The sequence below is a fragment of the Triticum dicoccoides genome, chromosome 7A (assembly GCF_002162155.2).
Source record: "Triticum dicoccoides isolate Atlit2015 ecotype Zavitan chromosome 7A, WEW_v2.0, whole genome shotgun sequence".
Taxonomy (NCBI): domain Eukaryota; kingdom Viridiplantae; phylum Streptophyta; class Magnoliopsida; order Poales; family Poaceae; genus Triticum; species Triticum dicoccoides.
Genome location: NC_041392.1, coordinates 17566172 through 17586375, shown reverse-complemented (window position 1 = coordinate 17586375; position 20204 = coordinate 17566172). Strand labels below are relative to the sequence as shown.

The window sequence follows — 20204 nt, the reverse complement described above, 5'->3', positions numbered from 1 at the left end:
CCTCCCCCCTCCCGCCCTCCCGCGTCGCACACATCCCCGCCACGCCCCGCCGGAGGAGATCGCGTCGCGCGGCAGAGCCTCTCTTCCCTCCCTTTTGCCCCTGGGGCATCGGGGCGGGGTTCGCTCCGGCGCGGCGCGAGGCCGGCCTCCTGCCCGTCCAAGGGAAGGGCGCCCCCGGAGCTCCCGCGCCTGGGCCGGCCGCATCGGTGGCCCTGTCCGCTTGCTGTAGCGTCCTGTTCGTTCGGCGCCTAGTGCGTGCGTGCGCGCGCTTGCGGGGCTGCGCAGGCTGCTTGCCGAAGTGACCGATTTGTTTTGTTACTCTGTTCGTCGCGCGCTTGCTTGCTGGTGGCTCTGGCTCAATTGGTCTGTTCATGCCCGCGGCGTGGTTGGTCGAGGTTTAGGATGCTGCTGTCTCCCGTCCTTGGGGATAGGTAGTCATCCGCGGCTTGCCTAGATGCGCCGTCAAGCCAGCCAGGGTCAAATAAATTCTAGGTTACTTTTCGGGTCGACTCCCGTCGGGGTTGTGTGCATCTGTTACAGGCGGGGAATGCGCCTTCCTTCTCCCATGGCGGGCTGCAGGCTTGTTGTGTAGGACTGTTGTTCGTGGCGGTGTCCATAGGTTTCTGGGAGCCATATATGGATGTTTTTTTTTTTGCTTCGTTCCAAATATTTGCTGCCCTTGGCTGAGCAGCAACACGTATAAAGAAAGAAAGGAAGTATGATGACATTAGTGAAGGCATCTTTGAAAGTTTCCGGTATGGTCTTGCAGTCATAGGACTTGCATTGGTATAGTCTGTAGTGTGGTATTCGATTTCTAGTGCCACTTTATATGCAAACTATGCTGCCTACTCCTTATCATTATGCTCGGGTGACATTATTCTAAAGAGTTTTCGGTCCTTGAGGAAAGGTTGCCGTGCATGGTTTGCCTAGACATGTTGTTGAGTCGGTTAAATCGTAGCAGATTCGTGAGGACCGAGCTTGTGTGTTCTAGCCTTCCTTTTCAGGTCGAGTAGAGCGTCTCCCGAAGGGGTTGTGTACGTTTGTTAGAAGCACGGAACGAATCTTATCCCATGATGGTTTGCAGACATGTTATTGGGCCCATCTGGTTGATGGGATGCTAAACTGAGAAATGCACCAATTTCGTTTTTCTCGCTAGGCTTTTGCTCGATTATGATGTTATATGTCTTTCTGCTTCAAGTTATACCTGAGCAGTATCTTTCCATCTTTGATACTTCATAATTTCTGTAACCTAACATTTTGGTGCATTCTTGTCTTGGCAGCGTCCATCATGGTTAGGAAGAAAAGAACTGGCACTGGAGAGAGTTCCGGAGAGGCTTCGGGAGCTCCTGGACAGGGTTCATCGCAGCCAGCCGAGAGAGCTCCTCCTCAACAGCATCAACAGCATGGTGGTGGACGTGGTTGGGTGCCTCAACAGGGTGGCCGTGGTGGTGGGCAACACCTAGGCCGTGGTGGACAGTACCAGGGCCAGGGAGGGCCAGCTGCCCACCGTCCAGGTGGCCCACCCGAATATCAACAGCGTGAATATCAGGGCCGCGGACATCCAGGTGGTGGTCCACCTGAATATCAACCACGTGACTATCAGGGCCGTGGGCATCCAGGTGCTAGGCCACCTGAATATCAACCGCGCGACCCTCAGGGCCATGGACATACAGGTGGTGCTCCACCTGAATATCAACCGCGCGGCCCTCAGGGCCGTGGACATCCAGGTGGTGCTCCACCTGAATATCAACCGCGTGGCCCTCAGGGCCGTGGACATCCAGGTGGTGCTCCACCTGAATATCAACCGCGTGACCCTCAGGGCCGTGGACATCCAGGTGGTGGTCCACCTGAATATCAACAGCGTGACTATCAGGGACGTGGTGGTCCACGCCCTAGAGGGGGTGGAATGCCGCAGCCATCCTATGGCGGGCATAGGGGAGGACATGGAGGATACAATGTTCCTCCAGGTCAGTCAAGAACAGTTCCCGAGCTGCACCAAGCCCCAGATGTCCAATATCAAGCCCCGGTGGTTTCACCATCCGCATCGGGAGCTGGCTCATCCTCTCAGCCTGCGGCGGAGGTGAGCAGTGGACAAGTCGAGCAACAGTTTCAGAAACTTGACATCAGTGATCAAAGTTCGACCAGCCAAGCCATTCAACCGGCACCTGCATCAAGCAAATCAGTTCGATTCCCATTGCGCCCTGGAATGGGTAAATGTGGGGATAGGTGTGTGGTGAAAGCCAATCATTTCTTCGCGGAGCTCCCTGATAAAGACCTTCACCAATACGACGTATGCCCTTCAGATGAAATTTTATTCCCACACTGGACTTATCATTTTGCAGTTTCTGATCATCAGTCTTGTTTCATCAGGTGACCATAACGCCAGAGGTTACATCGCGAGGTGTTAATCGTGCTGTGATTGCAGAACTTGTAAAGCTGTATAGACAATCTCATATGAATGGACGTCTACCTGCCTATGATGGAAGGAAGAGCCTTTATACAGCTGGGCCATTACCGTTTACTTCGAGGACATTTGAAATCGCTCTGCAAGATGAAGATGAAGGCCTTGTTGGTGGGCAAGCCACGCCAAGGTATGTTGTTGCTGTGATATTTGTACTTGAACTTAGTCATAGTTTTGTACTGACATTCCCCTTTGTTTTTAAGGCGTGAGAGACAATTCAGGGTGGTGATCAAATATGCTGCCCGTGCTGATCTCCATCATTTGGCTATGTTTCTAGCCGGGAGGCAACCAGATGCACCTCAAGAAGCTCTTCAGGTGCTTGACATTGTGCTACGGGAATTGCCTACTGCCAGGTAAATCTTAGTTAACCATGTCTCATGTTATTATTTTTCATGTGGCATCGGTTAAAATTTGTTTGAGTTTTTTCTTCTGTAGGTATTCCCCAGTTAGTAGATCATTTTATTCTCCCAACCTAGGGAGACGTCAGAGACTTGGGGACGGTTTGGAAAGTTGGCGTGGATTTTACCAAAGTATAAGACCTACACAGATGGGGCTTTCGCTGAATATTGGTTAGATGCCCCCCTCCCATCTTGATTTCTCCTTGTGTATCACTGTTCATTTGTTGTCTTCTCAGTTGTGATAAATGTGGTCGGTGGGTGGCCTGAATGCTCAGTAATACATAGTGTCCAAGTTCGGTTTTACAGAGCATGCAGGTGTAGGTTGCTGAATGCTCATTTGTCTTGCTGAAATAGTGATTTTATACGGTGTTTCTTCTTGCAGATATGTCTTCTACAGCATTTATCGAGCCTCTCCCTGTGATTGAGTTTGTTGCTCAGCTTCTGTGCAGAGACATCTCAGTTAGACCGCTCACTGATTCAGATCGTGTGAAGGTTCGATTCATTGCTTGTCTCGCTGTTGTTCACAGAGACTTCTGGTTATGCCTAGTTATCATTATTCTCCCTCCTGCAGATTAAAAAAGCCCTACGAGGTGTAAAGGTTGAGGTTACACATCGAGGAAACATGCGTAGGAAATACCGTATATCTGGCCTCACATCACAAGCAACACGAGAGCTATCGTATGTGCCTCTTCCCTGCTTTATACACAGAATGCTCTTATGCTCCTGCAGATTTGTGGGTGATTCCTTGTTGGGTTTTCATGTGGTAGATTCCCTGTTGATGATCGCGGTACTGTGAAGACTGTGGTGCAATACTTCCTGGAGACGTATGGTTTCAATATTCAGCACACCACTTTACCTTGCTTGCAAGTCGGTAATCAGCAAAGACCGAATTATCTCCCCATGGAGGTTAGTATATCTTCAACAACCTTGCTTTCTTTAACACCTCAGTATGTTGGTACAAGTTGTTCATCAATTTCTCACATGGAAATATCAGGTTTGTAAGATTGTTGAAGGACAACGCTACTCAAAACGATTGAATGAAAAACAAATAACTGCTCTACTGAAAGTGACTTGCCAGCGCCCTCAAGAGCGTGAGAAGGACATCTTGCAGGTGATTGTTAATTACTTTTATCATTTTGTTGCAAATTGCTGTAACATTGTTGCTGCAAAATTATGACATGCTGTGTCTGTACGCTTGTATATATGTGTTTATGTAGCTGTTTGATGTTTTCCCCAGTCAATCATGTTTACAGAGTTCTTCCCATTTGATGTTTGGAGTATTTAGTTTATGCTATTGCAGTTAAAGCATCTGTATGTTTTTTTAGGATTCCTGCACAAGTATAGTTTAATAGATGGTAGTTTCTTGATGAGGATGATAGTTGTTGATGCCTTGATGGGTCAGTTGTTATGGTGGAAACTATTATGAGTTTATGACCCTTTATATCTGTCTTATGTCAAATGCTTTAGGTATTATCACTGTTATCTGCACCAGGATTATCCTTTTAAACTTAAGCGTTTAAATCTCTTTTTTGTCTGTCTTCATTTAACCAGACTGTGCATCACAATGCATACTACGAAGATCCATATGCACAGGAATTTGGCATAAAAATTGATGAGCAACTTGCATCGGTTGAAGCTCGTGTTCTGCCTCCGCCAAGGGTAAGTCAATTTTCTATTGCGATTAGACAGCAGTTGATTTTATATCTGTGCATAGCAGCTGATTGCATGCTCTTTTTTATAGCTTAAGTACCATGATAGTGGCAGAGAGAAGGATGTCTTACCCAGGGTCGGCCAATGGAACATGATGAACAAGGTAGGTCTTGGTGATGTAACGGAAGAGTTCTACTGAAATAATTTTTAAACAAAGCCATGCATAGATAAATAAATGATGTGAAATAAAAATAGAAATGGCAACGAACCAAACAACTGGTAAACAATTAACCATCTGAGCTGGAAATTATTTCTGCAATAGTCTGCTCAATGAATTATCAATACAGTAGCAAGAATATCAACCTCTTTGCAACATGCAGCTTTCATAAATACTAATTGTATCATAAGTTTGCTGCTGTTCTTCTTTCTCACTTTTTAGAAGACTGTCTAGGTTCACATGGGATAATTTTAACAGAATGTGCACATCTCAAAACCATACTATTTGGGCGGGATGCCCTCCATTAGCATTGTTTCTTCAACCCATTTACCCCCTCATCTTCTGATGTTATGTTTTAACTAGTTCTCATACTTGTTCATTTTGGTGAGTAGAAAATGGTCAATGGTGGTAGAGTCAGCCACTGGGCATGTATTAACTTCTCCCGGAATGTGCAAGATAATGCTGCCAAGGTTTTCTGTCATGAGCTGGCTATAATGTGCCAAATATCTGGAATGGTATGGTTCAATCATGCAACTACCTTCTCATATTTCTCTGTCGCTTTGGTTATTTTGCATTCTGTAGTCATCAACTTCTCTTTTTCTATGTCTTAGAACTTTGCACCTGAACCTGTGCTGCCCGTACTTAGTGCGAGGCCTGAACACGTGGAAAGAGCACTGAAGGCACGTTATCATGATGCCATGAACGCAAGCAAACCCCCGGGCAAAGAACTTGACCTGCTAATTGTTATACTGCCGGATAATAATGGTTCTCTTTATGGTATGATCTCTTCCAAAGCACGTTTGAAGATTCCCATGTGCATACTTTTGCTTATTATTTTTTTGTTTTTTCTCCAGGGGACCTTAAAAGAATTTGCGAGACTGAACTTGGATTGGTATCCCAGTGTTGTCTTACAAAACATGTTTTTAAGATGAGCAAGCAGTATCTTGCTAATGTAGCTCTCAAAATCAATGTTAAGGTACTTCACTGACCTCCAACCATTCATTCTCTATAATAGACCTTGTTGTTTATATGTTTTCCTACTTTTCAGGTGGGGGGAAGGAATACTGTTCTTGTGGATGCTTTGGCAAGGAGGATTCGCCTTGTTACCGACAGACCGACCATAATATTTGGTGCTGATGTTACACATCCTCACCCTGGAGAAGATTCTAGCCCTTCCATTGCAGCTGTAAGTGACTTGTCATTATAAAGATGTCTTGAGATGTAATTGAAGGTCCACAATTTTCTAGGTGTGTTGGAAGTTCTGTGGTTTTATTGATTGTTTGATAATATTCTTTTCTCTAGGTGGTTGCTTCTCAAGACTGGCCTGAGATAACCAAGTACGCAGGATTAGTGAGTGCCCAAGCCCATAGGCAAGAGCTGATACAGGATCTTTTTAAAGTATGGCAAGATCCCCAAAGAGGAACTGTTACTGGCGGCATGATCAAGTAAGCTCTTAGTGAGCTAAGGAAACATACTAACTCTATACTTGGATGCTGCTAAAAGTGTAATTTCTGTTAAATTTTGCAGGGAGCTTCTCATATCTTTCAAGAGGGCGACTGGACAGAAACCTCAGAGAATCATATTTTACAGGTTCATAGCCTTTCTTGTGCATCTTTGCTAAAACGTGCTTGCCTATTGTTAAACAACTGGTATTTTCAGGGATGGTGTCAGCGAGGGACAGTTCTACCAGGTTCTGTTGTTTGAACTTGATGCCATTCGGAAGGTACAATTGCTTTGACTACATTTCTCCTAGGGGTTTAACCATACTTTGGTTGGTAATATTCCACATTTTTCTCCGAGTGACATTTCTTAACTATGTTGTTAGGCCTGTGCATCCTTGGAGCCCAATTATCAGCCTCCAGTTACCTTTGTGGTTGTCCAGAAGCGTCATCACACTAGGCTTTTTGCTAACAATCACAATGATCAGCGTACTGTCGACAGAAGCGGGAACATACTGCCTGGTTAGTTTCTTGTGCAAACAAGGTTTTTGTTCTTGGTTGAGATTTGAATCTGACCATTTTTATGCTTCCTAATTCCAGGCACCGTTGTTGATTCGAAGATCTGCCATCCGACAGAATTTGACTTCTACTTGTGCAGCCATGCTGGCATTCAGGTTAGCTTTCATTTGCAATGTGTTCATTTGACAAAATGTGCAGATTGCTGATTTGAGTGTGGATTCATTTCAGGGAACAAGCCGGCCTGCTCATTATCATGTTCTGTGGGACGAGAACAAATTTACTGCTGATGAGTTGCAAACTCTCACAAACAACTTGTGCTACACGTAATTTTCTGTTCTATCATGCACTTTTATAATAATTAAAGCTCACTACTGTTACATTGGCTGATCAAACATTAACTTTTTCCTGTTTCAGCTATGCTCGATGCACCCGCTCCGTGTCAATTGGTAAACTCCCCTATCTATTGCGAGCAACATTTTCCTCAAGCTTCTCGTACTAGATTCAGTGCTGTTAAAAGTCCAACTCTAACCATCGGTTGTTTGCTTGCCTGCAGTTCCTCCTGCATATTATGCACATCTGGCAGCCTTCCGGGCTCGGTTCTACATGGAGCCGGACACCTCTGACAGCGGGTCTGTGGCTAGCGGTGCACGTGGCGGTCCTCCACAGGGTGGTCCACGCAGTAGCACCAGGTTCGGGAATGTTGCTGTCAGGCCTCTCCCTGCCCTCAAGGAAAACGTCAAGCGTGTCATGTTTTACTGCTAAGATAAGATCCGGGTGGTTACCGTGAGGGTACTCCGGCATGTTCAACGCCATTGTGCAAATCTATATCGAAGTATCTGTTGTACTCTGTTTTATTGCTTGCCTAGGGTATTCTAAGTACTTGCACCAGCTTGGCGACCGGTGCACAAACCTTTTAAGCTATTTGACTGGATTGGGTGTCATTTACCTGTTGTGCTGCTCCGGTGGTGCTGCGAGAAGCTTCCGCTTTTGCGGCTGTGCCTTGTGAGATATCTGCGTAGCCATCTACATTTGTATGACTGGTGTTTGAAATATTTATGAACTTGTGTCATGGAATCATTTGCTGGCATGTGTCTTCGTTGTCTTGCATGGTTGCATACAACATAAGATTCTTAGGGTTGTCTGTATGAAAGCATTTCTAGTGAAAGAATAGAACACTGGCAAACGACTGCATACTCTTGATAATTTTGTAGGCTTATATTTCCAGAATTGAAGTTAGCATTGGTGAAGATAGATACAATGTTAGCAAACTCAGAAAGGAGTACATCTTTACACTGACCACCACTGGCATTGCGTGTATAATCCATGCCAATGATTACAACCTGTGTAGTAGCGATTTTAAGTGAAGAACCCCTGTTGGCTTTACATGCCATGGCATCATGTTTTCACATCCAGCTAGGATCCTGTGTAATATAGAAATTATCTTTTGTGATCCTATGAATCAATTCAACTAAAATCTTAGATTCATACTAGAGCCATGATGATTTAGTCTTGAGCTAAACAAAAGGCAAGGGTTCTTCGAATAAGAACCGCTTACCTAGTAGGTACCATAAAGTGCAGCCCTCAATTTCACCCATTTGTCCACTTCGCCGATTTTGGTCAACTGTAGACACACCATAGTTCATCACCAATTTCGACAAATGCTTACATTTTCGTTGCCAACTTGAGCAAAGTACATAGTTCAGTACATTTCATCAAAATGTCAGCCTAACACTAGCTATGGAACATGTTCGTTATCCGGCAACATGTAGACGGGTGGGGTGACCGCGACTGGGCTAGGAGGAGCTGGCTTCATCCGACGGGAGATCTGCGGCTCTGGGAGGGTCAGTATCATTGGATGGGGAAGAAAATGGGGGAGACTAGAATATAACCTAATATTTAGACAATTTACAAAATTCTGAAATTATTCGACAACATACTAGTTGCCCCAAGAGAGGGGAGACTAGAAAAGAATCTTCTCTTAAGTTGGCACATCAACCGTCTATGTCAGCACGAACCAACCTTTGTTTGGGTGGTTAGCAGGACAATAATATCCTCAGCTTATCAGAGTTCAAGTCCTAAATTTGACATTGGTGCTCGTATTTTCCTAAATTTATTTTAAGCCCGCGGCGATGTGTCTTCGGTGAGAAGAGACGTTCCATCGATAACAAAAATGTCTACCGCGGCGACGTCGTTAAGCTCAGACTCAGTTCCTCGGAGGTGCTGCATACCTAGAGGGATTTGGTCGGCTCACGTCTCCCGCAGGCCGCAGGTGCACGACGGGGAAAGCAAATCATCAGCCCCTAACGGTCCAAACCCTAACTAAACCCACCCACCCACCCTCGATCGATTCCCCACCAAATTCAGGCCACCGCCTTCAAATCCCCCTCCCCCAAACCCCTCGATCATCAGTCGGATCGATCGATGCGACCTCCCTCCCCCTCGATTCGGCGGAGGCGGCGGCGCGACCCGCAACCCTAGCACCCAACCCCGCCCCGGATCCGCCCGCGCGGGCGCGTGGAGGCATGGCCGGTGGCGGCGCCGACGAGTTCGGTCGGGCGGCGGCGAGGGCCGCGGTGGCGCGGACGCTGCAGGCGGCGGGCTTCGCCTCCGCGACCCGCTCGGCGGTGGACGCGCTCGCCGACGTCCTCCTCCTCTACCTCCGCCTCCTCGGCGGCGCTGCCAACGCCCACGCCAACCACGCCGGCCGCTCCGCCCCCAACGAGCTCGACGTGCTGCAGTTCCTGGAGGAGACCGGCGAGGCGTACCAGGGCTTCGAGGGCGCCTCCTCTACCCGCGGCTGCCTCGTCGGCTCCGGCGTCGTCAAGGATTTGGTCGCGTTCGCTGGTGATGCCGATGACAAGCCGCTCTCCGTGAGGCAGCGGCTGCCCAGGTTTCCGGTGCGGCATGATCCGCCACCGTCGCGGCCGTGTGTTAGCTTTGCGGCGCTGGGCCGGGGGAGCGGGATGAGGCATGTGCCGGAGTGGCTCCCGGCCTTTCCGGAGCCCCATACGTATGCGATGGCCGAGGAGTCGGGCGAGATGGTCGGGGGGTTGTCGGCTGTGGTGGATGAGGTTGAGCAGGTGCGGCGGCAGAGGAAGGCCGAGAAGTCGCTGCTTGGTTTGCAGCGGCAGCTGGCGCTCGCGGGTGGCAACGGGATCCGCCCGGCGATGGTGGTGGAGGAGGGTGCTGGCAAGGGGAAGGAGCTAGATAGGGCTGTGGTCAAGAGCAATCCGTTTATTCAGTCGGCACTGTGTTATGGGGAGAAGGAGGTGCCAGAGGTTGCCGTGCCAAATTTGGGGAAGAAACACTCTGCCCTTGAGAACTTTGCACCCACTTTCACACAATCAGAGGATGAAAAACTTGATGAGGGGAGGAGGGACCAAGGTCGATGTCGGAAAAGGATAGTTCCAAAGGAGAGGCCACCGGTGTATTTTAGGATAGGGACTGATAGGAAGTCAAGGGTGATGGCATTGAATTCGAGAGCCTTGGAGGACCGTGAGGGCCCCTTGTTCCTGGAGGATGATCGGAAGCGGAGGGCACTGTCGATAGCAGAACCAATGGAGAAGCCTAGCTGATCTGCTGTGCTCCTACCATGCTGATGCTGCTCGCGTCTTTCTTGCCGGTGATGCTCTCCAATTCTTATCCTCTTACTGGTGCCGACCTTGGAGATCCTTGCCGGCTTTCACTGCCATTGATGGGAAACATATTGTTGATAGAAGCAGGAAACATGCTGCCTGGTTAGTTGCTTGTGCAAACAAGTTTCTTGTGTTTAGCTCAATTTTGAACCTGACCATATTTATTTTTATAGTTCTATGCACTGTTATCGAGTTGGAAGATTTGCCATCTGTTGGACTTTGATTTCTTCATATGTAGCCATGCTGGCATTCAGGTTGGCCCTTCTTTATTTGCAGTTCATTCGATGGAATGAGCAGATTGCTGATTCAAATGTCGATTCCTTTCAGGGGACCAGCTGGCCTACTTCATTATCATGTTCTATGGGACGAGATCAAATTTACCACTGATGAGTTGGAAACTCTTACAAACAACTTGTGCTACACGTAACTTACTGTTCCATCTAACCTTTTGATAATTAGAATGTAGTGCTGTTTATCCGGCCAATTAAATAGAAAATTCCTACTGTTTCAGGTATGCTGGGTGCACCCGCCCTGTATCGATCGGTAAACTCCCCATGTGAAAAGTGTTTCCTCTTTAGCTTCTCATGCTAGACACCTTGCTGTAAAACTGAACGCTGACAATTGCAGTTCCTCCAGCGTATTATGCACATCTGGCAGCCTTCTGGGCTTGACCGGTCTGTTGCTTGCGGTTCATGCGGCGCCAGGGCTTTTGGGAATGTTGCTGTTGGGCCTCTCCCTGCCCAGAAGGAAAGATGCCAAGTGCGTCATGTTTTACTGTTAAGGTTGTGATGATTCCATTGACGGTATTATAAGTGCCTGCGAGCTGTATTGCTTTACACCATTGTGCAAACAATAACAATTTTAAGGGTTATTAGTTTTAGATAGCATGCAACACCGTGTTTCGCATCCAGCTAAGATCTTGCTTGACAACAGCTAGGGGTGTGAGAACATAAAAAATGTTCAGATTTCCTACTTGTTCTAGCCCTAGCGTTACGGATACTACCTATCATCCTGCCAATCTAAGGTTCACGTTTCTTCCACAAACTCTGCTCCATCTGGTCATTGGTGCACAGATTAAACTCAGTTCCGTGTGCTCCTATTGGTGCAGTAGGCAGGTGTAGAACTGAGTATTATGCCATGACACATCAGAATTTTAGTTGCGGGAGACATCCGGCAGCGTTCAGCTTCTGCTTCTTGGTCTCAAGTGGAAGATGATGTAAGGGCAGATAGATGGGACTTGTTTGCTGCAGTCCATCCCAGGGAAGAGAATACTCTACCTAGCATGGCGAATTACATGTGCCAATAAAGTTTATGTTTCTTCTTAGTTTTAGCTTGAAGAGATGTACTACTTATCTATATGCTGCAGTACCTCAACCCACATGCTGCTGCATATTAGTTGTGTTTATTTATGTTGGGGGTTCAGAACATACTCATGTTAGAGGAGAAACAATGGACGGTGGGTGTATTGTATTGGACAAGAAGTTGCAAGCTTCTGAAAATACACAAGCTACTTCTTGAACAGAGGTTTCAGGGAAAAACAGAGGTTTTTTCCTCTGTTTTTGCTCGAGCGCTAGCTGCATGCTCTGTTTAGTCGTCCCCTGCCGTCGAGGGAGGGGCGGCAGAGCAAAGCTCTCAACTATGCCAGGTATTGGTTGGATCGAATGACTCGGCTGCGCTGCCGCCTCAAGGTACTAAGATTTTGGCTCTGGAATTCCTTCTTAATCCCCAATAGGACACACTCCTACTCTAGAAGACATTGTATGTATCTCTTGCCTGTCATAATTAAGTGAGCATATTTCGGCAAGCAGCAGATCCAGTCAACGAATTCTGGGCCTACTTGAACAGAATCCCAGCAAATGAATTCTTTTATACAGTAGCAGTCGTTAGTTGAGGATTTATCGAGTAAATCTTAGGAATTGCATTCTGAATTTGCGATTCTTTCGCGCCACAATCCTGCACATCCTTGCTGCCTTTTTGGAACAAGTACTCTACTGCTGCTGTTACACTATATCATATACTGCCCTCCACTAATACTATACAACAAATGCTGTATTTACATGACCATCTTGGCCTCCTGTCCACCTAGAGATACATACATACCCTTATTTTGTCCAAAGTGCTGTATATACATGACCGTCTTGGCCTCCTGTCCACCCAAAGATACATAAATACCCCTGTTTCGCTCAAGGCGCTGGTCCTAATAAGTGTTGATTAAGTACTTCATGTTATACCCGCAATTCAAATTGCATATCTCAAATTCTTGCTTGTTCTTTGGTTACATGCAGGGATTGATTTTATAACCTGTTTGCCTTAACCATATCGGAGTTGGTTTAGCGATTGCTAAGGCGCACCATGTTTGAAGTTTTGGGACGAAGTGAGCTATGTCATAATACTCACGTTTAAAGTTTCGGGGCGAAATGAGCTATATCGTATTCTGGGCGTAAAAGGAAAAAACGAATGAGCTATATCGTATTCGGGTGGTGGAGTCGCACCGCTCGGACCCGCGCGTGGACCGGTCGCATGGTCCGATCCGCGCGTGGAACGGTCGCATGGTCCGATTGCACCATGCCGCGCGAGATAAACCTCCCGCCGGACCCACATGTCATAGAGGATTAGGCAGTTCCCCAGCGTATTAGCTGTCGTGTGTAGTGGGCGGCGGTTTCGAATTTCGTGCCATTACCCCGTCCATCCCCAACCTTTGTGGCCCATTCCTCCTCTTCCCCCATTGCTTTCGCCGTTGGTTGGTGCTCGGAGGCGGTTCCAAATCCGCCGGGTTGTGGTCTACGGTGCGCCGCGCCGCGAGGGTCGTCGTTCGCGGCGGCACAGGTACTACTCCCACGCGCGCTCCCCGTTCTTCGTCCCTGCTTGTTTCTCCACTCGCCCGCCCTCCTTTTTCTAGTGAGGTTGCACGTTTTCCGGTGAGGTTGCGGTCGTTGTCAGGGAGGTCGAACTCATTTTCCGGCGAGGTTGAGGTCACCCCCGCGGACTACTCCGTTTGGGAAACCGCCGGATTGGTAGGGGTGGGCTAGGGTCGTGCTTATCCCGCGTTTTTGCGTTGCAGTAGGGGGAGAGCTCGTGCATATACGTACGGGATGAGTGGTTCAGGGAGGAGGAGTGGTCCGTGACGATAGAGCCTCGTCTGTGGATTGTAGCCTCACGGTGGATCAGGTGTTTTTGATGAGTGTTTTTCCCTCGCGGTGTGTGACTCTGTTGCCCCTTGCATGCAAATTAGGAGCAGTAGTAGACAATTTTTGAGATAATATAGTCAATCTGCCAGCCTTGTGGTGGTTCTCCTGGTTCATGTGTTTTTCCCTGTTGTGTGTAATTATGGACCATTACTTGTGCAAATTAGTACCTACGCTTGCTAATTTTCCAATATTCTCTATCCAAGCTGCCAGCCTTTGTGATGGATCTGGTGGCCCGTGTGTTTTCCCCCTGCTGTGTGCAACTAGGAACCTTTGTTTGTGCAATTTAGCACCTTGCCAATTTTGTAATATAGTGTACCCAATCTGGCAGCCTTGTGGTGGATGTGGTGGTTCACGTGTTTTTCTCCGGCTGTGTGCAAATAGGGACCATCACTTGTGCAAATTAGTATCAATGATTGACAATTTTTCAATATAGTCTACTGATTTTTCTGCCAGCCTTCGTGCTGGATCTGGTCATTCGTGTGTTTTTCCCCTGCTGTGTGCAACCGGGGCCTCTTGATTGTGCAAATTAGTACCAATGCTTACCAATTTTTCAATATAGTCTACCAAATCTGCCAGTCTTTGTTGTGGATGTGGTTGTTCATGTGTTTTCGCCTGATGTGTGCAAATAGGGACCCTTATTTGTGCAAATCAGTATCAATGCTTGCCAATTTCCAATATAGTATACCCAATTGTTTGGCTGGATATATTCTTGTTGGCTATGCATTTTTTGTTTATTTGAGTTGCACAAGTTATCATACTAAGCTGGTTGCCTTTAGTTAACTATTTTTTGCCTAGTTATTACTTGACACAGTTAAACTTAGTTGGCTTATATGCTGTCCAGTTTGCACAAGGTTGACTGCCCAGTTGGCTGCATCATTGTAGTAGTTGGTTGTTCACATGTTTTACAGGTTTTTGGACTATGTGTCCTGCTTATGTGTAGAGGTCTGCAGATCAAAGCAACCTTTTATGATTTCTCTAGTTTGTTTGTGCATCTTCTAACTATGTTTTCTTTTGTTGTATTTCCCCCCGCATGGCAAAAATGGTTATAATAGTAGGAGATGCGGATGGCAATGAAAATGTATATTTTTCACTTTTTTCTGTGTTTTTGAGTTGTTTTCAACTTATGCACGTATGCCAATGTCCTTTTTTTTTCATGTTTTCTTTGGTTGCTTAATCAGCGTTCTGGAAGTCAGCCGCTTCGCCGGAACTCGAAGCGTCCTGCTAATCGCTAGCCACGACCTGCGCGAAGTGTTCAGAAGGGAGAGGAAGTTGAGGTAAGTGGCATGCTGATGACACAAACATCTTATTTTGGTTTTGTTTGGGTCATATAATATTTTTTTCCCATGCTCATGTTTTTTATTTTCTTAGGATGTTGATTAGTTTTGTGTTGTAAAGCGGGCTAGACGTGCAACAGTTGGAAGGGGAGCTAAGTCATCTACTAGGGTAAGTAAATTCTTGAATATAAGTGTTTCTCGCTTTTTAGACGCTGATGAAATTATGTAGCCGTTGACACCACTATTTTTGTTGTAGTTGGTCAATAACAATCTTGTAGTTGACATCACTGGTCATCTTGATCTAAATATAGTTTTCCCAGAAATTGACATTAGTTGGCATCTTGTAGTTGACATTAGTTGGCATCTTGTAGTTGACATCACTGGTCACCATTTTGTGCAGGCAGTAGTTGCTGGAGGAGCTGCCGCATCTTCCGTAGCAGATGCTGAGGTATGTGGTTTTTTTAGTGAATGCAAAACTACTCCAGCAGTACATGGTCATTATCAGTAGTAATGCAAAAGTTTCAAAGTTGCACATGGTCATTATTAGCAGTAATGCAAATGTATTAATCTTACTATTGTTTACTCCTGCCAAATAAAATACTCCATGTCAATATTGCTAGTGTTTACTCCTATGAAATAAACTACTCCATGTCAAATAAACCTTGCTCTAGGTGAATCTTTTCCACTAATCAAATTTAACTAAACTTAAAGCACATAACCTTGTCAATTACTGATTGTTTATAATTGTTTCTTGAGTACTTAATCATGATCTGGAGTACTAGCATGGAGTTATTTTTTTTGCAAGAGTACAATTACAAGCATAAGTACATAGAATTTCTTGTAGCAGATGGAGCACATAAAAATGGAGTAGCTCACCTACTGTTGATCTGCTAATTTGTCAATTTTTTTGCTTTAGCAAATGGAGTACTCCTTGCTGATCTTGTTTTTTTGATCTGCTAATGTAATGATTAACAGTTCCTTGCAAACCTGTTTTTAGTTGATGTTATCTTGTTGCAATATCATTTCCTATCGTTGCACATCCCCTAGAACTTTTTGTAGTTGTCAGGTCTAGTATATTTTCTTAGTTTTTTTTGCAGGTTGCACACTGATAGTCTTCAGTTGTCATCATGAGCTTTATTAGTTGCACAAAAACATCATATTAGTTGGCATGATCCATTTTATGTTTATATAGTTTTTGCAATACTGATCCAAATGATGATTGCTAGTTTTTTTTCATTCCTATTTTCCTCTTGTGTTTAATGTTTCCTTAATGTTTTTATTTTCTCATCAACAGGCCAGCGGTGAAGGAGTTGAGGTGGCTGCATGGGAATATGTGGAGCGACCATCACAAGCGGGCATGATAAGGGCATCACCAGGGCGGTTTGCGAAGTTCAACAGCTCTCTATCCCCACCGCAGAAGTCTGAGCTAGTTTCGAGGTTGTTCGGGGGCCTCTTGAACTTATCAGACACACTTCTGGCGGACCTCACTAAATTCTTGGTGCAGTCCTACCAGCCAGAGAGCTCTGAAATGGTGTTCCCAGGTAGGGGAAGGATCCGTGTCGATGCTGATAGTGTTCACAGGGTATTTGATCTCCCAAACAGGGGTAAAAAAGTCAGATATGTAGTTGACAAGGATGTAACTAGGAGATTCAGAGAGGCTTTCAACATAAGTGGAGATTCTCATCCCCAGATCACTACATGGTGCAAGATGATTAAGGATATGGTGAGAAGAACGGATGACACATTCTTTATGGCCTGGCTTGCGGTTGCATTCAACACTTTTCTAGCACCAACCACGGCCCTGAAGCTCAGCCCAAAGTGCTACGGACTTCTGCTAGATCAGGAAATGCTCAAGAACACAAACATCTGCCTCTTTGTAGCAGAACACATAAATGAAGCTTTCCGGAATATGGACCAGGAGAAGCAAACCGTCTACTGCTGCTTGTATCACTTGCTGGTTAGTGAAAACGAGCACTTCCATGTGTTTTTCTTCTTTGTGCAGTTATAGTTTCTGAAATACTCCTCATAATAACTAAACTTTGGGTTTCCTTTGGTGGTTCTGGTGCAGATACTATACCTTGATGCGCTCATTCATGATATCCCAGTAAGCAACTGCGCGATACGAGCGAATGCATGGGACAGTGTGCTAATTGCCAAGGTGATCAAGAAGGACACAATCTCTCCTGGTGTGTTTGGCAAATTACAAGTGAGTTCTCATTTGTTTTTTCCAATAGTGGCTTCTTTTTATGTTCTATTCATGTCTGCTCACTTTTTGGAAATTTCACAAAAACTGTGATCAGTTGGCACAACAATGCATGTAGTTGCAGAGCTTGTAGCTTTAACTTTGGCAGCTGCACACATGTTCATTTTTAATTGGCACATCATATGTTTTAAGTTGCACAGTTTTACTTATCTTATTGCACAGATGTGTGACATCAGTTGGCAGAAACTTTTTTTAGGTGACCTGTGGGTTGCACAGTTTTTTTGGTTTGTTCACTTGCATATATGTAGAATCCAATTGTCTACCCAGTATCTTGTTGTAGTTGCGCAGGTTATAATGTTTGGTTTTCGTTCAATACACAAATCTGTTTTGATAACCTTGTTCTTTTCTTTTTCTCTTTTTTACATCAGCTTAAAGATGATTATAGGGGCATGGAGCAGACACCACTGTTTGGTGGTACTTTGCAAGCTGAAGCATTCGTGGCATCCAAGTTACCAATAACCTACAATCCGCACGTTAGTCTTTGCATACATGAGTTTGGATCAGTTACCGACATTTTTCTTTGGCTGGGATGTATGCTCAGTTGCACATATATGGTTTTTTAGTTGCGAGAATACATGATTCAGTTGGCTGGGATGTATGTTCAGTTGCACAAATATGCTTTTTTAGTTGCACATATTCTTTGGACAGTCAATGTGTTCGTTTGCAACCAATAACACCAACTTGGCAGAATGCATGTTTAGTTTTGGATACTATGCATGTTTAGTTGGCCAGAAAATGTGTCTTAGTCGGCTTGCTGAACACATCATGGTCAGTTACAGACATTTTCTTTTTTTAAAATGGTTTCTAACTGAATCAGTACTGAATCTTTTCTTGTGATGATGCAGAAAAAGGCAAAGATTGCCAAAGTGGTTAATGACCTGTGCAAGGCAGTAACTGAACAGGTTGGCACCTTCATTGAAACAGTTGCCAAGATCGATGACGAGGAGCCGGATATTGATCCCTACGTACAACAACCATCAATGGTAACCGGGATGTCACGCCGTGCTCCAAAAAGGAAGAGACGGGTTTCACCTATACAAGAAGAAGAAGAGTTTGTTGAGGAGGAGTTAGAAGAAGATGAGGAAATGATGGAAGCATCGCTAGATGTTGACGATGACGAGGATACAGATGCAGATGAATCAGAGGAGGAGGATAAAGAGGAGGATGACAAAGAAGAAGATGTAGAGGAGGAGGAGGATGAGGAGGAGGAGGAAGAAGAGGAGAAAGAAGAGGAGAAAGAAGAGGAGGACAAAGAAGAAGAGGACAAAGGAGAGGATGAGGACAAGGAAGAAGATAGTGAGGCAGAGGAGGAGGAAGAAGAAGATGAGGCCAAAGAGGGGGACGCAGACAAAGGTGCAGCAGTTGATGGCAGTGAGGCGGAAGAAGATGACGAGGATGTTGATGGTGATGATCAAGGGGGATCCAATGGAGGCAGTGACAGCAACGATGATGATGATGATGATGATGATGATGATGATGATGATGATGACAATGCCACTGGTTCTGGTGGTACAGGCGACAACACATCCAGGAGGACTAGCAGCTCTGCCAACCCTGCCAGCAGCAGCAATTCATTGAGCAGCAGGAGCACACTACAGATGTTGATTGACAAAACTTGCTGGAAAGACAAGGATTTGCCGAAGTCAAAGAAAAATGATGAAGCGGCGTCTCAGGGGAGCATCGATATGTTCAAGCTGTGCAACTTGAAGCCAGCTTTGCCAACCACCTTTCCCGTGCCAGATTTTAGTGACCAAGAGATGTGTGAGAACATCAACTTTGCCATTGATCAGAGCCTGTTCTTATCAAGCGAGGCTGAAAAGAATCAAGTTGACATGGAGGAAGCAGGAAAGGGTCTTGACTGTGTTCATTCAAAGAAAAATACAAGGAATATTTGAAGCAGCTTCCAGATCTAAGCTCCAGCAAGAGCAAGGTAGCATCCGTGGCAAACCCTCACGTGGTCCAGAAGCGCAAAGCAGTTTCAATGAAGAAGAATCTGCCGTTGCCTCAAACCAAGGATATGGTGAGTGCAGATGCTGAAATAAATGTGGTCAAGGAAGCTGTGGTTCAAACTGATACGCCAACTGTAGTGAGCAGAGAGTCAACCACCATCACAGGAGTTCAACAGATCAAGGGGAAGACTCCTCTTTCAGTAGTCCCACCTAAACCAGCTAAGTAGCAAAAGATTGTCAAGTTTGCCAAGGGCACAAAGGCGGAACATGGCACAAAAGGTGTGGGGTTCAGACACGAGACAGAACTATGTGCCACAACCATTGATGCAGGGGTGCCAAGTTCTACTAGATTGCTGCCAACTCAGACTGGAAAGATGCCAACTGCAGATACTAGTGTACCAACTGATGTGTCAGTTAGCAGCGTTGTCACAGTCAAAACCACCACTGCTGCTCAGGAAGGCACCACTGCAACTGCAAGCCCCAAGGTGCCAACTCATATAGATACTTCAACGCCAAACACAAAAGGAGGTGATCAAACTGCCAAAGTGCCGTCTCCAAGAGCTAGCACACAGCAGCCAAGCAAGCCTGCATCACCAAGAGCTGACTTTCAGCACTCATTAACACAAGAGGAGGTGTTCAACATTGTAAGCAGGTGCAAGCCTCCCAGGCCACCAACTACAACACTATTGCGAACCAAGTCAGCGAATGATGCACCTGTGTATGTGCCGCAAGGAGATGCCCTGAGCCTTCAACCCATACGCAGATCAAACTCTTACAGCTATCATGGTGACGGGTTCCGCGATGCACCATCTTTTGACCTGGGCATAAATGCTGATGCTCCAGCAGTAGAAACAGGGGAAGCCAGTGTGGTTGTCATAGATGAGGGTGAGTTGGACCCAGCAGCTGTGAACGAAGGATGCACTGCTGCTGATGTTGGCAAGGCAATAGCTCAAGAGCCAGATATTGGATCACCAGACAGTTGCCACACCCCGATATGCACAGAACCAGCAGTTGGCACGAGCAGTTCTTCAGGACCACCTGTTGCACGAAGACAGAGGAGGGTAATAAGGCCCGTAGCATCTCAAATGTCTCCATTCATTGATTACAATAAGAAGAAGACGTTCAACCCCAATGAGGCAGTCAACAAGCTTTACGCTGCCCTCATGTATTCGGTCAGGCATCACCCAGGAGCAAATAATGAGGCTACCAGG

At 46.0% G+C, this 20204-nt stretch overlaps 2 protein-coding genes and 1 long non-coding RNA gene across 5 annotated transcripts in view; all 3 read left to right on the top strand.

The window, feature by feature from the left end:
• Nucleotides 1-7761, top strand: part of LOC119329285 (protein argonaute 1B-like) — an 8296-nt gene extending 535 nt beyond the window's left edge. The window contains exons 2-23 of the mRNA XM_037602301.1: nucleotides 1281-2290; nucleotides 2371-2591; nucleotides 2665-2814; nucleotides 2897-3030; nucleotides 3242-3351; nucleotides 3431-3537; nucleotides 3627-3765; nucleotides 3854-3970; nucleotides 4411-4518; nucleotides 4601-4672; nucleotides 5119-5241; nucleotides 5338-5503; nucleotides 5581-5702; nucleotides 5775-5912; nucleotides 6029-6171; nucleotides 6254-6316; nucleotides 6386-6449; nucleotides 6552-6687; nucleotides 6766-6839; nucleotides 6913-7007; nucleotides 7099-7130; nucleotides 7238-7761. Coding sequence (XP_037458198.1) covers nucleotides 1289-2290; nucleotides 2371-2591; nucleotides 2665-2814; nucleotides 2897-3030; nucleotides 3242-3351; nucleotides 3431-3537; nucleotides 3627-3765; nucleotides 3854-3970; nucleotides 4411-4518; nucleotides 4601-4672; nucleotides 5119-5241; nucleotides 5338-5503; nucleotides 5581-5702; nucleotides 5775-5912; nucleotides 6029-6171; nucleotides 6254-6316; nucleotides 6386-6449; nucleotides 6552-6687; nucleotides 6766-6839; nucleotides 6913-7007; nucleotides 7099-7130; nucleotides 7238-7446 — 3525 coding nt within the window. The 5' untranslated portion in view covers nucleotides 1281-1288 and the 3' untranslated portion in view covers nucleotides 7447-7761. The remainder of the gene's footprint in view (nucleotides 1-1280; nucleotides 2291-2370; nucleotides 2592-2664; nucleotides 2815-2896; nucleotides 3031-3241; nucleotides 3352-3430; nucleotides 3538-3626; nucleotides 3766-3853; nucleotides 3971-4410; nucleotides 4519-4600; nucleotides 4673-5118; nucleotides 5242-5337; nucleotides 5504-5580; nucleotides 5703-5774; nucleotides 5913-6028; nucleotides 6172-6253; nucleotides 6317-6385; nucleotides 6450-6551; nucleotides 6688-6765; nucleotides 6840-6912; nucleotides 7008-7098; nucleotides 7131-7237) is intronic.
• Nucleotides 7762-8883: 1122 nt separating this feature from the next.
• On the top strand, nucleotides 8884-11206 carry LOC119332219 (transcription initiation factor TFIID subunit 8-like). Of its 3 annotated transcripts, none has more exons than XM_037605405.1 (5): nucleotides 8884-10421; nucleotides 10493-10573; nucleotides 10647-10742; nucleotides 10831-10862; nucleotides 10956-11206. In XM_037605405.1, the coding sequence occupies exon 1, from the start codon at nucleotides 9207-9209 to the stop codon at nucleotides 10257-10259; it is 1053 nt and encodes a 350-aa protein (XP_037461302.1). In that variant the 5' UTR covers nucleotides 8884-9206; the 3' UTR covers nucleotides 10260-10421; nucleotides 10493-10573; nucleotides 10647-10742; nucleotides 10831-10862; nucleotides 10956-11206. The 3 variants fall into 3 exon arrangements, with proteins under 3 accessions (XP_037461302.1, XP_037461301.1, XP_037461300.1); XM_037605404.1 differs by having other exon boundaries at nucleotides 10947-11206; XM_037605403.1 differs by having other exon boundaries at nucleotides 10831-11206.
• Nucleotides 11207-14873: 3667 nt separating this feature from the next.
• LOC119330933 lies at nucleotides 14874-16182 on the top strand. The gene is made up of 3 exons (XR_005160324.1): nucleotides 14874-14950; nucleotides 15182-15229; nucleotides 16076-16182. It is a non-coding gene; the product is annotated as an uncharacterized LOC119330933 (long non-coding RNA).
• The last annotated feature ends 4022 nt before the right edge of the window (nucleotides 16183-20204 follow it).